The 23,664-nt window shown below is 35.4% G+C and overlaps 1 protein-coding gene across 33 annotated transcripts in view; it reads right to left on the bottom strand.

The window, feature by feature from the left end:
- The window catches only part of MAP2 (microtubule associated protein 2), a 277,004-nt gene that overhangs the window by 64,185 nt on the left and 189,155 nt on the right, over positions 1–23,664 (bottom strand). For all 33 annotated transcript variants that reach the window (XM_036857803.1, XM_036857804.1, XM_036857802.1 and 30 more), the window contains one exon: positions 11,661–11,945. In XM_036857803.1, the coding sequence (XP_036713698.1) occupies positions 11,661–11,922 (262 nt within the window). In that variant the 5' untranslated portion in view covers positions 11,923–11,945. The remainder of the gene's footprint in view (positions 1–11,660; positions 11,946–23,664) is intronic.

The following is a 23,664-nucleotide window of genomic DNA, read 5'->3' as shown; positions in this document are numbered from 1 at the left end:
CTGTGAAATTCTGAAACTAAAATGCTATGGTGAAAAAGAAAACAAAAAAAAAAAAATGAGAAGAAAGATAATTTTGAGTCATCCTTCTTTTATCCTTTACTAATGTTTGTTAAATTAAGCTCAGTCACAACCTGAGAGAAGGAGGACCGCTTCTCTGGAAAAATTCCAAACAAGCAAAACTGTTGATAGTTAAAGACTTTTTTCCACGGTCTCTGAGTAGCAAAATCAATAGACTTTGCAAGTGAGAAAATAATTTTTTAAAGTAAGAAAATAAGTGTTAGGTCCAATGTTATATTTGTACTATTATGACAGTATTTAAAAAGCAAAGACTTTAATATAATTTTAAAATTTCTTTATGTCAAAAATTATTCTAGAATAAAATTTTCTTTTGTGTTCTGGATTAATACATCCCATGGAAAATACTATTAAATGAATTTCTCTCCAATCATGGGATACAAAAGTTCATTATGTTAAGACAAACAAGAATAATAGTAACTTCAAAGTTATCTTCAGAAATTTTAAAATAACATACAAATCCTACTTTAGAAAATGTCCCTTAGGGATCTGTTGAAATAAAATTTTACATTGATGATTCTGCTTCAATGCTGTTTACTTATTTCAGTCTATACCTCTTCTCAGTGTAGTGGGTCTCATTGTTACCAATCACACCTCTAGAAATACTTGCCATTGTGGGTGCCAAGGGTGATATATCACATTTAAAACTGTCAAAATATTCATTCTTTATTTGAAGACACTAACGCTTTATATCAGAAAGCAAATGATATCTAGGAAGCGTAAAATTGTAACTCACTACGGCAATAGCTCTGGTTGTTCTACTGTAGGAATGCAGCAGAAAGAGAAAGGTAGATCAATTTTGATGGAGTGGCAGTGTTGAGAAAAATGCAAGAATGTAATGATAGCTAGGTAGGTAGCCTAACATGGGGCAAGGCAACTGTACTTTGCAAATGGCATTGAGAGTGGGATCCTGGGCATATGTGGTATCTGCAGGTGACTGCTGACAACCTGAAGAAAATGAAGAAATAGGATTCAGGAAGCAAATGGAAAGGTGCTCAAGGCAAGTTCTATTTACTTCATAATTTAGCTTCGGATTGGCAGATGCTACTGTAATCATACACTATGCAAAGTCAAAAAACACAGAGCTTCATTTGGCATAAAAAACACAGTCCTAGGGAAGAGTTATAAGGGGCTTCCTGATGATATGAAAATTCAAGTTCCCTAAAAAGGTCCTGAATTTTTCTTAGTAAAATATGGCAATAAAAATTCAATTTTCTATGAAAATATCTATTATTTTCTTCCTGACATATAAAAAAAATTTCTAAATCAGGACTTGTATTTTTTCAAAATGAAATTACAATTTCAATATTTCATATACAATAGCCCTGATTATGGAGAGGCTGACCAAGTTTTGGTTCTAAGAATATGACCAAAAATAGCTTGGTTTCTCTGATTCATTTTCATTCCCCTGCTACATTATCAGTCACTCCTTCCCAACTTTTACAGAGGTCCTCCACCCTTCAAAAATGTTTTATTTGAGCTTGTATTTGGGTCTGATTTCCTAAAGAGAAGTTTGTTGTATAAGTAAGAACTCTTATGAAACCAGGGAACTTTGTGGTTTCTGCTCTTTTTTTTCTTGGATAATTCTGAAATGCAACATGAAATGCAGAAGCAGGGTTGACTTGGTCTGACAGTAACAAGGTGATCAAAAGCTATGGGAAGAGAAGTGCAGTTTTAATGCAATCATTATATTAATTGAAGCATTATAGTTAAAATTTTATAGAAAAAAATAAAAGAAACACCTTGACATTTCAATCAAATAGATATTAAAAATACTTTCTAACATTTTCCACAGACCTAATGAAGAAAGGCATTTTGTATTTGTAGTTTTTTTCACACCCATTTGTATCAGAGAACATAAGGGAGAGTTGAAACACCATTATTTGAGCATAGGAGACTCAAGCATTTCTAGTTAGAATTGAAGAAATGCTCATTATTTTAAAATTTACTTTAAAAAAGTTAAACATAATTTGGGAGGTTTTTATTCCTTCATTTAAAAAAAATAAATCAACTTTCTCTGGTGATTCCAGTCCTAAGACGCTAAACTATCAGCTAGGGTAGCTTCAATTCACTCATAAACAGTGAAATCCAACTAGAAAGGAAGCGTGTGTCACCAAAACAGCCAAGTCCTTGAGCAGTGTTTTCAATACAGCATTCAGATCATATGTGCAAGTTCACTGTGGTCCAAAAGCATTTCAAGTACTAAATTTTTCTTAGGTCGGAGAGCAGATATTTTCACGAGGTCAGAAATCACTGTTATCCTGATTGAATGAACTTCCTCTCCTAAAATGTGACTTTTGAAAGTGGCATCTGTATTTGCTTCAAACCCATTTCTCTGTTTCTTTTTTTCCTATGATCAAGACGTAAGAATTGGGTGAGAACTGGCCTGGAGGAACTATCTTACATGCTTTGTGACTTAGGCCAAATTAGTGCAATTTTTTTTGAGAAAAGGCAATTCTGGTAAAGCTCTCAGGGGAGTAGGTTTATTCCAATCTTTTCAGTGCATTAGTCACAAACCTTGGTTTTTCAAGCTGATGAGAAAAACATCCAATAGATAATTTTTAAAGAGAGAGAAAAATATAATTTGGCTTTAAGATAAAGAATACTAACATGCAAAATGCAACAAGGAGAAAAAGTATCCAATGAATTGATTCATTTCAAAAATTGCTTATAAAAGTAATAGTAGTTGTTTTTCTTGTCATTTTATTATTTTCCTCCTTGGAGAAAAAGAAAGTCCTTTAAATATTGAAAAAATTAATAATTAGAATTAGAAAATGTAAATGGGAGCATCTTTTATTTTAATATGTCAAAAAGAAAAGAAAATTATCGATTACGACACAGCTTTTATCATTTTTTAAAATAACGAAACTAGAGAAGTATATCTAATTGAAACATTTTCCCTAAAGTTAGTGAATAAATATCCCTGTTATTCAATAGGGAAATGCTGTTTATTAGCTAAGAACTTATCATTTTCAAATAATTTTATAGACTTACAGATGAAGTAGAGTAAAAAAGAACATTGGTGATATTTTATTCAGGTTAACCTTCAAAAGCAGGATATGTAACATCTCTCCAAGACGATACTGGTATATTCCTTTACAGAAGTATAATTAAGTCTATGATTTAGAACATCAATTTACTTTAAGATTCAGTTTGTCCATTTATCAGAAATGAAATTTATGTGACCTCCTGATCTATAGCAGTGAGGCAATCCTTACCTTACAGCCAGAGGATAGGATCAACAAAGACGTGCATTTTAGAGTTTGGTTTGCAGGATATTTCAGTATCATTTTCTATCGAGGCCAACTCTATTACATGAGGCTCAATTTTGCAAGAATGAACCAGAAAAATTGTTCAATATCTGTATACTTCTTAGCTGTTATTGATGTCTCTTAGAAAGGTCATTTATCCTGTTTTTTCATATTCTTCCCAGTTCAGCTGTTTTCATCATCAAGACAGTATTTCTAATCAAATGTCTTACTGCTATCTTAAGTCAAAGATATATTTTCTTTCTTTGCTTCAAACCTTCACTCCTATTTTCAGAACATATCAGAACATATCAAGTCTTCTGCTATATCCCTCCATGACATTCCCTTTATAACCATATTTCAGAGTTCCTACTTGATTGTCCTAATCAAGTTCTATAGTCTTTACTTTGAATCTAGCCTCCTCTCGTTGTTTCTCCATCTGCCTCTTTAGTTCCAGTATTCCTTTCTAACATCATCTTTCCCACAAAGGTATTGCTTACACTGTGGTGTAATTTTTGTAGCCCCATTTTGTTGATGTGATTTCCATTCTCAAAACCGAACATGGATACTAACGCTCTCTTTCTTTATCTCACTTCAAAAAATGTTTATTAGCACCTACTATGGAACATAAGCATTGCATTATATACCAGAAGGAACATGAAGATGAATGAAGCACAGCTTCTACCTCAAAACACTTAGAACCTAGTGATGGGGATTAAAACAAGTAACAAGTAACCTCAGTAAAATGTTTTGATACGATCAATGCTATTATTAGCAAGATATAAACATGGTACATGGGGGTGTTTGAAAAAAGAAGAGATTCATTTGAGAGAATAAAATGAATCAGCTCTGGATCTTTGATCATGGACTTCTGATAATCTCTTCTGTTATATGTACCCTTTCAAAATATTTTTCCATCACTTGTTTCACGATGCTGCACACAAATGAAACCATAACAGATTGCTTGGGCAAATTATCTTTGTTTGCAAAAGAGAAGATTGTTAGTTCAATCAAGGGACTGACCATTCATGCTAGAGTCACTTATGCAAGAATCAGAGGTGCTCAGCTCCCAGCACCGCTTTGACCTATGTTTCCAAACACAAAATCTGGACTGAAAATATTGAGTCTAATTTTCAGGCTGCTGAGGCTGAATCATCTCTATTATACATGATTTTTCTCTGAACCTTGATTCCTCCCTTGGTATCCATTTTGCCTAATATCTTCTGAAGTCTGAGTTTTGCTGAAATCAACTGTAAAAGTGGATATTTAACTCTCATTTCTGTGTTCTAATAACCACCTACCATTTGCATAATTGTTAAAAGTTGCCATGAGAGCCTAGGACATATGCTTTCCTCTTTCTCTGCTTATCAGCTTGGCTGGTTTTAGAACTGTATTTTCTCTGAGTGTTGTCGAACGGTGATTCATTCTGTGAGGCGAGTAACACAGTGAGAGGGCAGGGAGCGGTTCAGTGTCCTTTTCCCCCGGGGACTCATGATGCCAAGTCAGATCATGCTTAAACCACCAGGTCTGCAATGCAGCACTAGTTGTTCTGTTCATCTGCTCCTGGTATGAATTTCCAGGCTCCCCAGACAGTCAAAGCAGTGTCTTACGTAACTTGCTAAGGTGCAGTGAAGTGTGAGGGAGCAAGAGGGCTTGATATACTGAAGCAGAAAGTCAGTTCATCTCAAGTAGCTTGGGGGGAAAAGAGGGAGGTGTGATGACTGTTAGGTACTCCCCGGCCTACTAACCTCCCAACAGCAATAAAACCAAACCTGAAGCCAACTCTCAAGGGGGTATTTGGTATACAGAGACAGATATTTTTCTCAGGTATATACAAGCAATATAATCAATTTATATATACATCATACTTTTCAAAAAACGCATTATTGATTGATGATGAATATATTCCCCAGATATTAGGGAAATTTATTTGTTCAAAATTAGTATTAAAGTTTTTCTCATCTTTTTTTTTTTTTTTTTGTCTTTCCTCTTTTGTGAGGAGAGAATGCTTAGAAATTGAACAAGGGACAGATAAAGGTTGTGCATAATCCTAACCAAAACACGGGTTTAGAGGGTTGAAAAATGAATCAAGGAAAACTTGTTTCCATGACTGATTACTGTCATCTACTCACTACAAATAAAAAAGATTTTATGAACTGCTTAGAGATCTTCTCTTAGCGGAGATTTTAAAAACCTCAAATAATTGGAATATATTAAAAGAAAAATATGATGACCCACCATGACAGCAAATTAGGAGAAAATTTGATAAGGTCTTGAAAAATACAGGATTAGGAGAAAGGCTCAAGTAAAAACTACAATGGTATTAAATTATATTTACATCTAGAAACGAGAGACAATAATTTTTACAAGTAGTTCTGAATTATTCTTAGCTCAAATCTGTTGCATTGATTAAGATTCAAATTCAAAACAATTTTTCAAAGTGTCAGTGGACCAAACAAAATGATAAAATAGCTTTTTTTAAAGTGTTTGTGACGTGGTTCTGACATTTAACACCAAACAAGACAATAAGGAAAAGAGAATGATTTCCACAAGTGCATGGGAGGAATTTTCTGGAGGACCATACATGGGAGTAAATGCGTATGCAAATTAATCTTAATTTTAAAATATCATATTATATTGTGTTACATCGAGCCTTGCTTTTCACAACTCTAAGTGTTTGTAGGCAATTAAAATTCCAAGGAATAAAATCATGTTTTATTTGTTGCGTCATTGGGTTTAGTTAAAAGGAGTCTAGAGAAACCAAGTTTTCCTTAAATTTTGATTCGTAATTACCAGCTTAAGACAATCACATTCTACACTAAGACTTCGGCTGAAGAGCAAAGAAAGATATAAGGTAATTTTATATAGGAAGAACTACCCTCTAACTGCACACTTAAATAAACAACTGTATCTGGTACCTGTCTTTTCTTCTAATTTGTAAAACATTGTAAGCTCTAGTTAGCAATACATGCTATAAAGAAGCTCATACCTTACCAAGATTAAGAGAGGCAGTTCTTTATTACAATGTCCCCGCAAGCTAGCCTCCAGTTAGGTTCAGATCCTTCTATTTACCAACAAGACAAGTCACATATGATTGAAGCCAATTCTCCAAACCTGCCTTCAAATAGTATAGAGACCGCATAGGACAAAGCAAACGCGACAAATACAAACCTCATGCCTTTTCTATCAATCCTTGTCTTTCTCACTCTTTCTAGCCCCCGATGCCTAACCTTTCGAAGGAAAACACTGAAAAGATCCCCATTCTCTGTCCTCATCCATCGGCGCCGCCAGGCCCAGACACTTCGCAGCGAGGCCGTGTGCTTTTCTGCAGATCCGCCCTGAATGCTAAATAACTGCTCGGCACGCTCCTCTCTGTGGAGCTCAGGGAAATGGCAGCCAGAGCAATGAGTGGTTGGCATGGCAACAAGGAAAGGAAAATCTGCAACCTCTTGTATTGTTAGGCCAGCTTGTTTATTTGCCTTAGGGGTCTTCCGGATGGCTTCAGTCGTTTCACAGGAGAAATGGTCCTGTACTATTTCGCTCTGCCTACATTAATATATATTATATACCATATGCCACAGTTTGAATGGGATGGTGACTCCTACCAGTAACTCTCAAATCTGGGGATGGAGGAGGGGAGAATGGAGAGGTAAGAAAAGGCAGAATTTTCCAAGATTGAAAAGGGAAAGAGAGAAGTTTAAAGGTATATTCAGATTTTTGCTTGAGTGATGACAACATTTTTCTCCACTGTGCATTTTCAAGCTTAAATTTATAATTTCAGCAACAATAAACTTAGATATCCGAGTATGTCCATGACTTGGCTGCTTGAGTCATGCAGATGTGAAAGGGCAGGCCAGGCTTTAGAAGGCGCATCTCCATTGGAAAGCTCTAGAAAAACTGACCATGGATAACCCAGAAGAGCTTTTACAGATCTCACTGCTTTGACAGGGAGTAGACCTGGAAAGAATCCCGGGAAATGCTGGGGAAACACAGCAGCCCTGGGAAATCAAGGGGCAGTTACTGCAGGAGTGCCCTTTAATCTTTAAGTTTACTCAAGGAGATACCTGATGCTGGCTTTTGATGATCACGAAGGCACTTTATACTGTGACTGGTGTTTTTACTAGTATTCAAAGCATTGTACCTTAAAACAGTCAAAAATCACGAAAGCATGATTTAAAATACTTCAAGGTTTTGGTATCTGTAAACTTCTCAGAATTGCCTCCTTTCTTTCTCCATTCACGCTGAAAACTGGGAATAAAGGTCTCATTTTCTGTCATGCTTCAAGGTACATAGGTGTGACCGTTCTGCAATGGAAGAAGAATTGCCTTCTCTGCCTATGACTGGTAACAGCCGCAGCTGGGCGTGCGGCCCTGAATCAGGCTGCGTGGGGCAGTGGAAAGAGCACTCGCCTATAAAGCAGGAGACCTGCATGTTGGCTGTAGCCATGTGATCTTGGATGGGTCGCTAAACCCATAAACAGGAGGAGTGTGAAAGGTCATCTTACAAGCTAACATCCTGCAGAAGTTGTTGATGTTATCATGATGTAAATTCTCATATGAGTTTGGGCCCCACCCACGAATAAGAAGCTTAAAGATGAGCCTCCTAATTTTCACTCAGAGTTCAAACTCTATAGGGACCAAAATGCATTCTGCTTGCTTTCTTCAATGAAGATAAGGTGGAAAAGAGAGGAAGCGTTTATTACAAGACTTTACTCCTATTATTCATGTAGGGAAAACAATTTAAAAATGACTGCTTTAGTCACATGTTTTATTCACTTATCAATAATAATAACTTTACTACATGGCCTGATTCTCAATGTTTTCTCACTTCTTTTGTTAGGCTTCTGTGGCATGGCTTCTAAAAAGGACACGTCAATAAGCAAATGTAAGAAAAATTCTTAAAGTAATAGGTGAGCATTTAATACTATCTACCTTTCTATGGATTAGCTTTAAATTGGAAGGAAAGAGACAAAAATCTAGAAGGGTAAGCTGTAAAGAAATATAATGTAAAGTATAATTTCCTTCCAGCTTTTCCTGTGCAACTCCTACCCTCCTGCTGCCTCCCCCACCACCTCAGGGCATAAGATCAAAGATAAGCTGACTATATGGCCTTGCACCTTTAAAAATTAAAAGTTATTATGGCCCAGAAATGAAGGTGCACATTGAAAAGGGTGGATGAGAGACAATGAGGTAGACCTTTGGGTGAAGTAAGCCCACTCTGATAAAGGAAGGAAGAAGGAGGGGGAACTGATGATTACAATTCATTTGTTATGTGATCTTGTTTATAGAGATAAATAAAAATAAACAATGTTGAGGAAAAGATTTATTTCTAAGAATGAAGAGAAGGCTACAGCAAAGAAGGAAAGCAGAAGAAAGATCTTCGGCTTCAACCAGGAATGGTCTGGACACTATAGCATATAGCTGAGGATGTCACTGGGAAATGTTTCATGTTCACAATGTCCTGAGAAATATCCATTATAGGGAAATTGCAATATACCAATACATTATATGGAATGATAAAAGAGAGGGCTAATATACAGCCTGGTCCTCTTTCAAATAATCACCTCAAAATATTGATATAATGCCAGCTCGTATCAATGGTCTCCATCATCAAAGGATAGCATTTTTAAAGAACATATCTAAGATTTGAGAACATTTCTTTTTACTGGGGATAATTTTTGTTTGTGATTTGTGAAACAGTTATATATAAACCATCAATAATATAATTTATTCTTTTATTAAGCTAAAGTTTGGAAAGAAATTTAATTGCACATTAACTTATCACTGGGAAATCCTCTGTAGGTTTGAGAAGATAATATTTTACACTTTTCCCTCTCCTACTGCTTTCCACATGTGGATAATTGATGGATTCAATACTTGGCCTGTTCTTCCTGGAGGGACATTGATTTAAAATCACATCATAATTTGGATTGAAATATCACTCCGGTAACCTAGAGCAGGCTGTTTACACAACCTTTGTCACTTTGAATATACATATAAAACTTACATAATTAGTCTCCCAAAGGTAATGTAATATTCATTTGATATATATTAAGCTGAATTCAAAATTATCTCTGGATGGTCCTGAACACCCAATTTAAAGAAACATCTGTTAGTCTCTTTTTCATTTATATTATTTTCTCAAAGAAGCTGGCAAGGACACACTGACCTGGCAAATAGATTTTTCTGATTCTCCTAAATACTTAATTAAGACCATTGAAAAAATGAAATAGTGAATGATGTTGGTTCTCTACTGCTTGACCAAGCATGCTACAGTGATTTTTTACTTGAGTATGTAATAAGCCTCCATAATAGTCAGTGAGAGTCAGCTAGGGAGAGTTCAAGAGACAAAATAAGACTTTCCAATAGTTTTCACCGTTAATTTGAAAAGGACTTTCTTCTTTTTGCATCATTCATTCAACCACTCACTCAACACCCATTTATTGAGTCCTCGAGGTTCAAGTGCTGCAGGGGACGATGATGAGAAAAATCTTGGTCTCACGTTATCTCCTTCCTTCCCACAACCATTTTGTTCTAACATGTCCTCAACTCTTCATGCCTCAATCCCTTCAAAAGTTTCCCAGTTAGTGCTCCTGACACCCAAGTCCCACCCTCTTCAAGTTGAATTACACTCAGCTGTAGAAGAATATTCCTAGACCCAGAATGCCCTGTTGTCCATATAGATACAACTACCACCACTGATAATCATAATAATAATAATGGTAATTAATAGACTATTTCTTGAGTCATTCATTTTATATACTCTACTATCTCTTTCAATCCTCCTTGTAACCATAAAAGTAAAAATAATATTTTTATTTCATTCTTAACCACAATTTCTTACTAATGGGACATTTGTGTCTATAGGGCACTGCACAGCTTTTCAAATCTTTGAATTAGATTGGACACTGCCACCCTCTTTTTCCATTCCACATACATCTCTGCAGGGTATTTGTTTTTTATCACAGCAACTGACAAAATCCAGCTTCACAAAGACAGGGCAACTTGAAAAGGAATGTGGTGTGATCTAATAGTGAAATGGAACTATCTTGAACTAATAGTTCATGTAGTATTTGAAAGCCATTGAGTATCACAGTGTTTCTTCTGAGTATTTAGAACACTCTGCCATACTCTTGTGCCTTTGCTGTGGCACCTCAAGATGCTTCTGTGCACAATCTGGGAATTTTGTTTGGAAACAATCCCTCTTTAGCTTTGTCTTCCTATATTGCTTATTTGGCACTTAACACACTGTGTTTTGCATCTGAATTAATTGTACACACATGTCTAATGTCTGCTACTAGATCATCTGCTCTGTGAAGTTCAGAGTCCATTCCTTGCACACGCCCTGGCACAGCTTGTACGTAGAAAATGCCCAATAGTAGTTTGTTGAATGACTGGATTTAAAAAAAAAAATCATACTATATTTGAAATGCCTTCCATACTTGCCCATTAAAATTTAAATATATTTTTTGAACTGAGTGTACAGTGCACGTGTTGCTAACTAATTGAGTGTAGAAAACCAATCTTTGAATAAGTAAGGGATGATTTTGAAGGGGGTATAGCCTTTCTTACTAATAGTTTACTTACTCTCTTTGGAGTAGCATGTCAGCAAGTTGCTGTGTTCAAATGCATTAAATTCTGAATTACGGAAAAAAGGGAAATAATGGTGTAGAATATTATAGGGCAGGCTAGTGTTTCTCTAAGCCATTAATGACAGTATCATCAATAGTAAAGAGGACTATTGGTAGAAATTACACTTTGAAAGGAAGTACTTAAGATTAAATTATATTATGTTCTCCTTTAAGCATCTGTATATTAGTTCTTAAAAAGCTATCTGAGGAAGTATTAAATGGTTCCTGTGTATGTATGTGTGTGTTTGTTTTCTTTGCCTTTTCTCTTTTATTTTTTAAAGGCTGGGAGATAGACTCTACATTCCTTTCTGCTCTAAAAAGTAAATATGCTTCTTATCAGTTAATTGATTTAAGTCCAGTATCATTCAAGAGTATCAATAAGAAACTATTTGTGAAGTTTTCTTTCAGTAATTTACAATGCTGACAGTTACTAGCAAAACATGCATACATCAAGCCATTTGTCTACTAAAATTAAAGTGGTAAAAACTAAATAGAGAGATGAGATTGAGCATACAACTAATTTGGGGGAAATGTCAGGCTAGTTCCCATGATTTTTCTCTCCTTTTGGTGTCTATTTCCCCTGACTGACTGGAATTTCAGTCCTAGCACTAGTGAAAGAAGATCAGTGCTGTAAATTAATTCACTTTCAGCCTAAACAGACTTCAAAGCACAAAGCAAGCCCTGGTGACAGAAGAGCCGTTAGTTACCTGCTGTTTCTCTGTCAGCTGAGGTCAGCTCTCCATTGATCCCATTCTCTTTGGTATTTGAGTAGGTGCCCTGTGACCCATGTTCTCCAAAGGCGCCCTCTTCATCCTCCCTGTACGGGAATCCATTGGCGCTTCTGACAAGTCCTTCCCCTGCCCCACCTTGATCCTTGATCTCAGGTGGATGTGGGTGGGCGGATGCCTCTGTTAGTTGAGCTGAGGTCCAGTGAGGCGCCTTTGCTTCATCTTTCCGATCATCTGCCATTCTTCAACGTCCTGTGACTTCTCCTGTGATTGGAAGAGGAAAAATGGCAGCCATGACTTTGGAGAAAGCTTATCTGATATTAGTAGTACTAAGACAGGGAAAATTTATAGCAAACTCACTAGTTAGCTACGGTCAAAAAACATATTCGACAACCCACTTTTAATATCAAGAGGTAGCTATTGTTAACACCTTGGTTTATACAGATCTTTTCTGGAATATCTATTCTTTTAATATAAGATCACCATCAGTTTACATATACTCTTTTTTTTTTTTTTTTTAAACTAGTGCTTGGCATTTAAGGACATATCTGAGCTAACTTTCATTGACATGTGACATTGTACAGTAAAGGAATTCTTTAGTACAGGGAAAATCTGTAGGGTGACAAAACTGGATAGAAAACAGTGGGGAAAAGAATGGCTGCGGGGAAATGCTGGATTATGGAAAATTATCCCAAATACTCTTTTAAACCACAACTCTCTGCGAAACCTAGAAAAGACAATGGCCAATATATTAGCCCTTTCAGTTTCAAAGATGATCAATTCAAACCAGAGGTAGATATGTTTTTCTGGATACTGTGTATTAAGAGAAAGATAGTTTTGACAATTTTTCAGCAAACTTTTCTAAGCCCTATGTATAGATTAAAAGGGAATGAATTTTTCTCAGTATAAATCTTACATAGAGAATAAAAATTATAATATCAGGCCTATGTCATAACTTACAGTTTTATTTCACAATTAAGTCAATTAAGTTAAACCACTAACATATATTAGGCGGCCGTAAATTATAGTAAAGTTTGAATAAGTCGTGGAGTAGGTGTTCTGTACGTGTTTAGCAAACGGCAGATACCGCAAGGCCTTCATTTATATGCCGATGCCACTAAGAGATGTAGTTGATGAGAGGTGATAAATCACTCAGTTTTGAAAAGCTGTTGCCAGCAATGTAGCTTTGTTGATGGTCTATTGTCCCCACACTCATGATGACATAGACAGTGAGAGTCTCTGATGGAAACTAAGAACACTTTCCTTTCTTTCAAAAACAGTAACTCAAGCAAAACCCTCCAAACAAGGAAACAAAAACTGTATTAAAACAAATCTACTTTTGGCAACCAAGCTCTGTTTAGAGACATCACAAATAAATTAAGCTGTAAAGAAAGTAAGCTTCCTATCAGATTCCTAGTAAGGATCTGTCTGTTTTTTACTGAATTTTAATCTATTCTCAGGTCCTTATTCTAATTTTCTGTTCATACCAGGAAGAACTAGATGAATCAATTTATTTAAACTAATTTGATGATAACACACCCCTAACCCCAGCAATTGCTTCCCATAAGGATTCTGTTTATTGTCTCTAAGAGCATATTTAAATAGGAGATAAGAAGTTTAACTTTTAAAACATTGATTGAAGGGCTTGTGAATAAACCAAAGAGCATCCCCACAGCACTGATGATGTACAAAGAACTGTATGCACGGAAGAGTTTCCTCATATGTCAAATGAGGACAAGGATGCCTAGTTTTGGTTTGTTGCGAAGTTTGAACAGAATAAAATAAAGGGCTCAGCACAAGTCCCTGGCAAGCTCAATAAATAGTAGTTACTACCTTTGTTATTATTATTATAATTATACTAACAGTCATCATACCACCAGTCATTACATATAAAATATTTTCAGTAGTTTTTCTGGAATTGCTGGCATAGGAAGAAGAGCCTGAAAACTTGGTAAGTCCAATAATAAAGAGTTACTTGCAAATCTGCTCCCAGATATCACAGAGAACTGAATGAACGTTCCAAGACAGACATGGCAAGTGTCTGGGACATGAGAGCCTGATGGGAGGAATGTGTCCCAGAACTAACCACTCCATATGTACATCTGAAAACTTAGCTACGTCTTTTATAAAGACAGGTCTGCAGTGTTCTAGACTCCACTCTGCCATAGTCTTCTAGTCAACTATCAAAGGACGTAAATTGGGAGTCTGAAGATTATGTTTCTTCTGAGAAACATAATCTTGTTTCGGCATCTTCATATATCTAATGGGCTGAATAAATTATTTACATTCAAAGCGTGACTTTGATCACAATAGTTTATTGCTAGCGAGACTGTTGACTCAGCATCCTTATCTTTACATGCCTTGATTTCTTTACTTTTCCTTTACCAGAATAGCTTAAATAAAATTTCCATATTCTTATACGGTCCAAAATATTTTTTGTGCAGAGTGAACACCTGTAAATAGAAAAAGTTTCCCACAAAAAAGTACATGCCTGGCTAATACTGTTTTTAAAAAAATTTATGTTTTTAGAACAGTTTTAGATTTACAGAAAAATTGAGCAAATAGGACAGAGATTTCCTATGTATCCCCTGCACACAATTTTCTGTTATTAATATCTTGCATTAGTATGATACATTTGTTATAATTAATGAAACAATACTGATGCATTATTATTAACTAAAGTCCGTAGTTTATTTAGATTATCTTAGTTTTTTCCTAATGTCCCCTTTTGCTTCTAGAACCCCCATCCAGGATTTTACACTACATTTAGTTTTCCTGTCTCTTCAGGTTCTTCTTGGCTGTGAGAGGTTCTCAGACTTTCCTTGTTTTTGATGACCTTGAGAAATACTCGTCAGGTAAATTATAGATGCCCCTCTATTGAAATTTGTCTGACATTTTTTCATGAATAGTCTTTGATTATGTGTTTTGGCAAGGAAGATCACCAGCGGTAGAGTGCTCAAATAAGCTTGAGAGATGCTGAGATACATGGGCATGTATAACACAAGCTTTCTGAGAGCTTTTGCTATTCTACTGCACATGGGAATCTCAGGGAAGGTCAGTGGTGTGCAAAGCATCTCAAGCAATTGGCTATAGAACCTTCATCTGATGTCATGTTTATTAACATCTCCAAAAGGATTTGGAATATACTTAGGTTTGCACTTTAGCCCATGTTTAACTCTGGGTGTTCTAGCCATAGATATTCAAAGGAAATAAAATAATATGAGCACCCATAACTCCCAGCTAAAATTGGCAATTCTTCCCCTAGGGCTATCTGGAAAAGGTTTTTCAGTGACTAAAAATCTTCATTTTGAACCTAAAAATCCAACATGGAAATGAGCAGTGTGTTACTTGGCAATCATCCATTTAAAAATGTTATGATAATTTGTTTTCAAGAGACCAGGCATTCAAAAAGTGAATTCCTTAGTGTTCAATACTTTAGAGTTTTTAATTCTTTCTTTTTAAGTAATCAATAAAAACTAATGTTGGAAGAAGAAAGGGCAGGCTGGCTACACTGATTTCACTTACTATCAGAGGCACAAATAAAGTGAATTTATTATCTGAAGTGCATCATCTGGCTTCCTGAGAAGACTATTCAGATAATACTCCTTAAAATGTATACAGATCAGTCAGATATCACTTTCTAATTTGTTGGGCTTTTGAAACGTACATAGTCTAACTCTCTATTAAGTGACAATCATTTTAGGAGATTTCAAGCTAGAACTGGCATTGCTCTGACAAAACTACTTTGACAGAAAATATGATTTGGAAAGATTTCCTTAGGTTTTACTGAAAAGCAGCTGGAAACAGAGGAGACACTATTTAGCTTCCCTCACTTACAATCACAACATGGTATTATTAAAATACCACCCATTCATGGTAAATTTCACTTAAACTCCCAATCAATGTTTTGGGGTCACAGATTATCTCTACTCTTCAAAATGGTGTTAAAACATAGTTAAAAGTGATCACAGCTTCCTTTAATTTCTTCTTCCTGATGTATAATATTACTTTTACCTGAATCTCTCTGAAAATTGTGCTTGTGGAATTAAAGAAGATAAGAAAACTGAGATAAAGGCAAATTCTCTCCAAATCTATTAAAGAAAACTTGTGAGGTACCAGGAATTGTAACAACCCATTCCTACTGTGTAATGGAAAAGACTCCTCTCTCCCTATTGCAAAAGATCACATATCCTCTTGCTCCTAACTGCTGAACAGCTGGGCATCCGCCATACAATCTTCTGGATGGATAAAGCAAGCTGAGAAGCTACCTACACTCTTCTCCTTCTCCTCCTCCCAAAAGCCTAGCTTGATAATGTGAGCAAGGAAATTCCTGAGTTTTAAAAAAAAGGTACTAAGTCCAAGACATTGACCTACAATTCATAATAAGTTGCAATGGAATCTTAGCTGTTAGGGCTAAACACAAATGCCAATATGAATGAGGATACAGATACCTGTAATATGGACTTTTAAAAAGAAATCCAAGAAGTTCAAATTTCTATTTGTTTGATTTGAGAATGAGATATTTCACTGGACTCTATCATATCATGGCTATTATGCTACATAAAACAGGGCCCCAGTCTTCTTCCCAATTAAGATATACAGTTGGAAAAAAAAGCTAAGAGGAGGTCTTGTGCCACCACAAATGTTAGTTATAGACTTGAGTGGTGAGCTTCAATCTTTGCCACCATTTGTTATTAAACAATTTCTTTTTGATATTTGAAAGTTCTCTAAGGACAGACATTTCTTCTTTCATCAAAATCCCAGCTTTTAAAATTCCAGTTCTTCCAGTTTTTCCCTTAATAAGCCTTAGACCTGGCTCTCTCGATCTAGTGCTCCTTGGCAAGAGCATGCAGGTTTTTTTTCATGCCAGCTGTTGAACCCACTAATCATGGCTATACTCTGATTCATATCACTGATGGATAATTATGAAAAAATATAAGGTTCTTTAGTGTTTGGCAACCTGTCATTATCCTTTGATTACAATGACATGAGCCAGACATTATGACATGGCATTGATCAGATTTCTAACTTGCTGAAGATTCAACCTGTATCCTCTTATATCATGATAATAAAACTGCTATAACCTGAATGAAAACAGTCTTTCTACAGAGTAATTTCTAAGTTGAAACGGTATACAAACTAATTTCTTGTCTATTTAATATATGTAAAATTCATCAGTTTTGTTTTTAGGTAGATTTAATGCATACATGTTTACTGTTGCAGAGTAAAAATAAGTACCTTCCCGCATGTTGATTAGAAGGTTTTTAATTCTATGGATCAGGAGCCTAACAATTAGCCAAGGTCCTTAGATAATTCTAATTAAGAAATACTGAGAGAGAGAGAAAAAGCAAATAAAAGAGTGGAAGGAACAACAACAAAGAGCAAAAGAAAGAACAGGAAAAAAAAAAAAGGAAATATCCAGCTCAACATAAAACAAGGCTATGATGGCAAAACTCAATTCATGGTTTGGGATAGACATATTCTAATTTTCAATTACTTAATAGAAAACGTTTATCTTATATGATAATTAATGTAGGCTCTTGGAGACCCGTTTTGTAGCTTACGGGTAGGTCTGTCAATCAGTACTGCTATTACTTAGATTTCTAGAATATTGACTACAACATCAATAATTAGATTTCTACTATATTGAGAGTCACTTGTATTTAAATGCATCTGCTTTAAAAATTTTCCAGGCCTAAGACTATAATGTTCCATGTTTCAAAACTCTGGGACTTTACTTGAGTACCTGTCCAGATACTTAAATAAATTCATATTTTTGTGTGTGTAAGAAAAAATTTGGATTTGCCCACAAGCAACCTAAAAGTCTGCCTCCAAATCACTCTTGAAAACAGTCTTTTGTGATATGATTGTTCCTTGCATAAGGATACATCCAATAAGTTAATTTATATTAGAATTTAGAAATAAGATGAGATAATGTATATTTTGCTGATTTCTGATATTTCTTAGTCAGGTAATATATCTGTTCCCACATTTCCCCTTAATTACCAGGAACTCTTTTAATGCTTAACTGCAGTATTTACCTCATTCTAAGTCTTCGGTACTGTCTGTTTATAGAAATAAATTATATATAAATATAATTTATATATAATTTAATTGTAAAACTTATCAGATCTTTCCTCAAGTCAGGCAGAATATATATTATAAATAAATAATAACTGTATCTGTTGCCTTCTGACATTTTATTTTAGGGTATCATTCTTTTGAGCTAATTACATAATATTATTTAGCACACAATAGCTCTGATATTATCCTTCATGTATATAAAGTGAATAAAACACAAAACAGACATCGATCTTTTTCATACAACATGTTTTATAAAACTTCGCTTAATATTCTAGATCTTCCAGACAGGTTATAAGTTAAATTCTAATAAAAATATAATTTCTTAGAAAAAATAACATTACTTGGCTTTTTAAAAAAGTTTCTCTCCTTTATCCATTTTCCCTAGAATACTCTTTTAATTACCATCCAAGCAAATGTTGCTAATAAGTGAATGATAACTTTAGAATGACAAAGTATTTATTACTTTGAAGGTGGCCAAATAATATAGTTTTGTTGGTTCTCCCTAAAGGTTACAAAACCATATGTGTACATTAAAACTTAATGTGTTTAAAGGCTAGTTTAAAAAGAGAAGCATTTTCATCTGGACCTTGATCTGTCATTGAACTGCCTGCATATTGTACATTAAAAAAAATTTGATATGCTTTGATAGTTCCTGTAGTTTCTGTTCTTTAAAGCAAGTGGTGAATGTATTTATTTAAGTGAACCAAACAGTAGTTCCTGAGCATATATGTCCCAAGGGCTTGCAGATACAAAGAAATAAAATAAAATAAGGTACATCTGTCACATTTCCTCCACTATAAAGAGAAGAAATAAGAACTAAACAGAAACACTCAGAAGAAAATGTCCCTGACAGCTCTGCTGTCTGGGCTACCAATGCATTTCATTCCTCAGGGCAAATCCAGGACTAAGAATGCAAATCAGAGATACATTTTTACTAAAAGAAACCATTCTCTAATTTTCTGCCTACTTAGTTGGAGCTTTTCATATTTTTCCTTCAAAGTATGAAAAGGGTTATGTAAAAGTAAGATGCACACAAGCAAACCATGACAGTAATATTCAAACCTACCAAAGGGCCATTTAGTCATAAGCTGGGCTTCAAACATTTGTTGAATATTGAATTAATTAATACATCCAGATAAACACAGGGAAAAAGGTTCTGTCAGCTATAGATATTTGGCCAACATTAGCTCAATCAGTGAGAGAAGAATGGTTTTGAAACCTAATTTTCAGGCATGGTAGAAGAAGTGAGACTCAAGTTCTAACTCCACTGAGAGCATATGAAAAATAATGCTAAGTAGAACAAACTTCTAGACCTGAATATGACCTAGCATACATAGTAGTGACCATGCAACATACAGGTTCAGAAATATCTTTAAGATAAACCGTTTCATCCCTCTCAGAAAAAGGCTTTAAAACATGAAACTAAAACGCTCTTTGGGGATCATCCATTCCAATGTAACTTAAAGTGTCTTCAGCCAATCACCTCCAACATCCATCCAATAAATGAGAATTTCTGGGTATAGGGTTTGTAAATTGGTATTTTAACAGGTTTAACAGATGACTCTGAAACACTGAAGTTGGAAGACTGGTGCTTTCAGGCAAGCCTGCTGCACAGGACCTCAGGAAAGAATGGGGAGTGATAGAAATGCACACATGAAATATCCCTGTAGAATAACAGGAGTAAGGGGTTAAGGCAATTATCTTGATAGGTCAGGCAGTCATTCTCAAAAATAGATGCTGAATCTTTCATTGCCTTAGTCCAGGACATTTATGATGATGGGATGGAGTCCAATCACTGCTTTCAGTCAGCTTCCTGGGAACACGCCAGTTCTTTGTTGTGTCTAATCCTACTTGAGGGAAGCAGAAATGTCTCAGAAGCATGTTTAAAGTTACCCACTTTCTGTGGTAAAAAACCTACTGCACACTGTAAAAACAGTGACTAGTCCTTGGTCAGTTTAACAACACCTTCAAGATGTCTTTAGAATATTTATTTTAGATACTTCTTGGCACTCAGTAACGGTTTAGGACAAAAATACACTTTGCCTAAAATACCTCAAATCCAGTTATAATCTTCTTTATCTGTTAGATCACTTTGGAGATGGATGTGGGGTAATACGCATGGTGTGAATATGTGATATTCTGAACTAGCAAAGCCCTCAAAGGAGTAACTGAAGGATTTAATATCTAGATAGTTGAGATGTGTGCCGAAAATGTCATTTAGTCAAGAAGAACTTTTTTCTCTTGGGATTCCCATAAAACCACAAACCTCACTGTTTTTCTTTGGATTACAACATTAGAAAGATCACAAAGCACAGAAAGAGTCACTGATTATAGTTATTACCAGGCAACATTAAATACTCTCAAAAATTGGCAAAAGGAGAAACAGTGAAAGCTTGGAAAATCTAAAGGAAAAATACACTGTGTGCTAGATAAGCATGTCTCCATTTTTATAATGCACTTGGCATTAGCAATTCTAGAATGTTTTCTGTGATATGTTCTGCCCTGTCATCATGTAATGTGCCAGTTCAATAAAAACACTGTGATTCTAATTTTGTACTGATACGTATCCAAGGATGAACAAAAGAATACAACGACAAGTTATATAATACAATTAAGCATATGAATATTGTTTCCCTTTTCCATGTAGGCTCAATTATGCTTTATACTACTAACTATCCATATCAGTATTACAAAACAGAAACTTTTGTTTTGGTCCCTAACAATATAAGAAATTTATGCAGAATCTGTATCTTTCCTAACAAATGCTGAGGAGTTCTAAGCTTAAATAGCTGTTGACTAACAAATTACAACCCTACGTATTTTCTCTTTGTCTCTATACAAAACTGAGGAAAAGTTCTTGATGACATGAAAATTTGAAAATCCAGATATTTGTTTCATGTCTTTTCTGCTCTTTTCAGGCTGACTGTAAAATACCGATAAGGATGATTCATTCTTCACCACACACCATGACTAATAAACAATTCACATCAAGAGAGTTGTTGAGTGCATCATTATTTCTGATGATAATGGACACAGAGTATACAACAAGTCAGTGCTATGTTATTGATAGAATTAGATAAGGTAATACAAGTAAAGCATAATTCCAGGCAAGTTGGAAGTGCTCAACAAATGTTACCTATTATTTGTTATTATTTTGTGGCTTTTATTTGAACATTTTTAGCAATAGGATTCAATGTATGGTTTGCCACATATTGAAAAACTGAGGCCAGAGAGAGAAAATTATTTGACAAAGTTAGACACTTCCAGGGAGATCTGGAATGAGAAGCCAAATCTACTAATATCCATTCCATTGCTTGCTCTTTCGCCAAGGAGTGAGTTGGTGGAATGGGGTAGGAACTAGGAGAATCCAGTCCAGATAAGGACACTAACTTCATACACCCATTCCACTGATAACAGTCTCTCACATTAAACTGGGTAAGGAGCTTTATGTGACCATGGCATACAACCTGTACTTCACAGTTGTATATTATTTCTGGCCCTTCTTCATATTATATAAGAGAACTAATAAATACAGTATACATATCAGAAATAAATAATATTTAAATGCTCTAAAGCTTTAGCCTCTACTGATGATATTTCACTAAGGACCTGGAGACATAGTGTAATAAGTAATAGATTTCTATTACAAACTTCATGTCTAAGTGTACAAACTTAGACATGAACAAAACCTGAGTGTCAGTTTCATAAGCAAGGGAACTATTGAATGGATAAATTTTGACCCTTATATCAATACTTTTCTTTTACCATATAAAGAGAAATTCAATCATAATAATTTTAATACGATTTTCTTTAAGCATAAATAAAAAGGATAAAAAGCATAGGAGGGAAATTGTAATTTGGATTTTGACAATTAATAATTTTGTTTTAAACTTTTTCCAGTTTGAAATCTGACTCCAGATTTGTCAGACTTTGTCCAGTGTCACATAATAAAGCACTGTAAAAATAAATCTCCTTTGGGTACAAAGCTAAGACCTATTCTATAGAATTACAGGTTTTCCAAAAAAAAAAGTATGTCCTAAGTATTTACTGGCACCACCATCAAATGAAGATCCTTTAGTTCCAGACACCTGAGAACCACCTTATAGGGAACTGGTTGGGTGTTAAAGGGGCTACAACCTAAAAACAGCAATCAGTGCTCGAGGGCAAGATGCTTCAGAGATTTCTTTACAGGAGGTGGGAGCAGGGTCATGACCCAGGTAAACTTGGAGGCTGTGCTATGTATCACAAAATAAGATGCTAGAATTAAAGACAAACAAACAAACAAAAAAAGTTGGAGAAGAAAATAGGAATTATGAAAAGAAAAAAAAAAAGGATGGAGAGTTGGAAGTAAAGGATTTATTTAAAAACTAAATACTTTATGGTTTTCCATGAATAGGATCTGCTTTTAGCTATTTAAGACAAGAAAGGATGAAGTCCTGGGAAGTTATAAACAAGATGCCATTTGTGCTCTTTTCTGCCACTTTATCTGATCTGCTCAGTACCTTTATCTTTTGATGAACAATTCCTCTTTCACAAACACAAGCCATGCGACTGAAGCTCTGCCTCTGAACATGTTCAGATAAAATCTTGTTCTAAATATAGTAAGTGTATGTGGACTTCTAGGATAATCAGTTGCCGCATTTGTTTTCTGCACTTCTTTGAACTTAATGCACTCCTTGTCAGTGGATGTGTTCAAGCACAAGTTGAATGCCCATCCTGTCACGAACGTTATAGAATCAAGGGGATGTTGGCCTATATGACTTCTAAAATGCCTTCCAACTGAGGTTACAAATCTTAATTCATTAACCAATTATTAATTGTTTGAGAAGTGTCTCCCAAACATTAATGGAAAGGCTCTATGTATCATAGGGAATGCACTGGGGATACAAGAAAAAATATATAGCACTTATGCTGAAGGAGCTCACAGACAAACCAACAACAAAAGGTCATGTGGTCCATGCTGTGACGCAGATAAGGACAGGAAATTGTGGAGGCACACAGGCAGTTCTTACCACACTGGGAAGTCAATACTTTCCGGAGGAGGTAACATCGAGTTGAGTTTAAAGGACAAGTAGGAGTTAGCCAAAGAAAGGAGGGGAAGCTTTCTAGGAAGAAAGAGTCTGGGTGACCACATCCTATGCTATTTTTGACTTGGGCGAGGCAACACCTTCCAGGAAGATACCATAATGAGCACTATTTTGGCATCCCTAACTCCAGTTTTCACTCTATGTTAGATGTTCCTCCCTATTCTGTCTGTCTTCCTCAAGAAGCTGTGGGCTCTTGGAGGGGGAGGGTTTCATATCTTCATCACCTGCACCTAGTACAGTGTGTCGCACAGAGTAAGCTCAACAACACGTTTACTACACGAATGAATGAGGAACATGGGTAGAGCACAGGATTGTTCACTGTGGTCCAGAAGTGAAGTGGGACATGGGGAAAGGAGGCTGACAGGCAGGCAGGGGTGGAATCATAAAGGGGTACAGTAAGCCATACACTTAGACTCTCCTGAAGGCCAGAGGGCACCCACAAAAGATGTGACATAATCAAGTTTATTTTTTAGAATGATTGATCCAGCAATGGTATTAAAAGTGAATTGGAAGGATGCATGATTAAATATGGAAGCAACTCTTAGAGAAAGCAACTTTAGAAAAGGAGCACATAGACGTGGACTTGGTGATGAGATCAGGATTGAAATGAGAGGCTAGATTCCATGTTCGAAAACTTAATTAATTAAAATAAAACCTGTCTTCTTTTTGCTTATAAATTAGAGTTTCTCTATTTTACCTATCCATCTATCTACCTATCTATCATCTACCTATTTACAAACCTTACTACCGATCTGTTTGTTGTGAGAAGTATCATGTTTTATACTATTTTGATAGGCATTTACTTTATTATT

Source organism: Balaenoptera musculus, chromosome 7 (genome assembly GCF_009873245.2).
Source record: "Balaenoptera musculus isolate JJ_BM4_2016_0621 chromosome 7, mBalMus1.pri.v3, whole genome shotgun sequence".
NCBI classification, from domain to species: Eukaryota; Metazoa; Chordata; class Mammalia; order Artiodactyla; family Balaenopteridae; genus Balaenoptera; species Balaenoptera musculus.
Note: the sequence above shows the minus strand (reverse complement) of the source record. Positions and strands in the feature narration are given on the sequence as shown.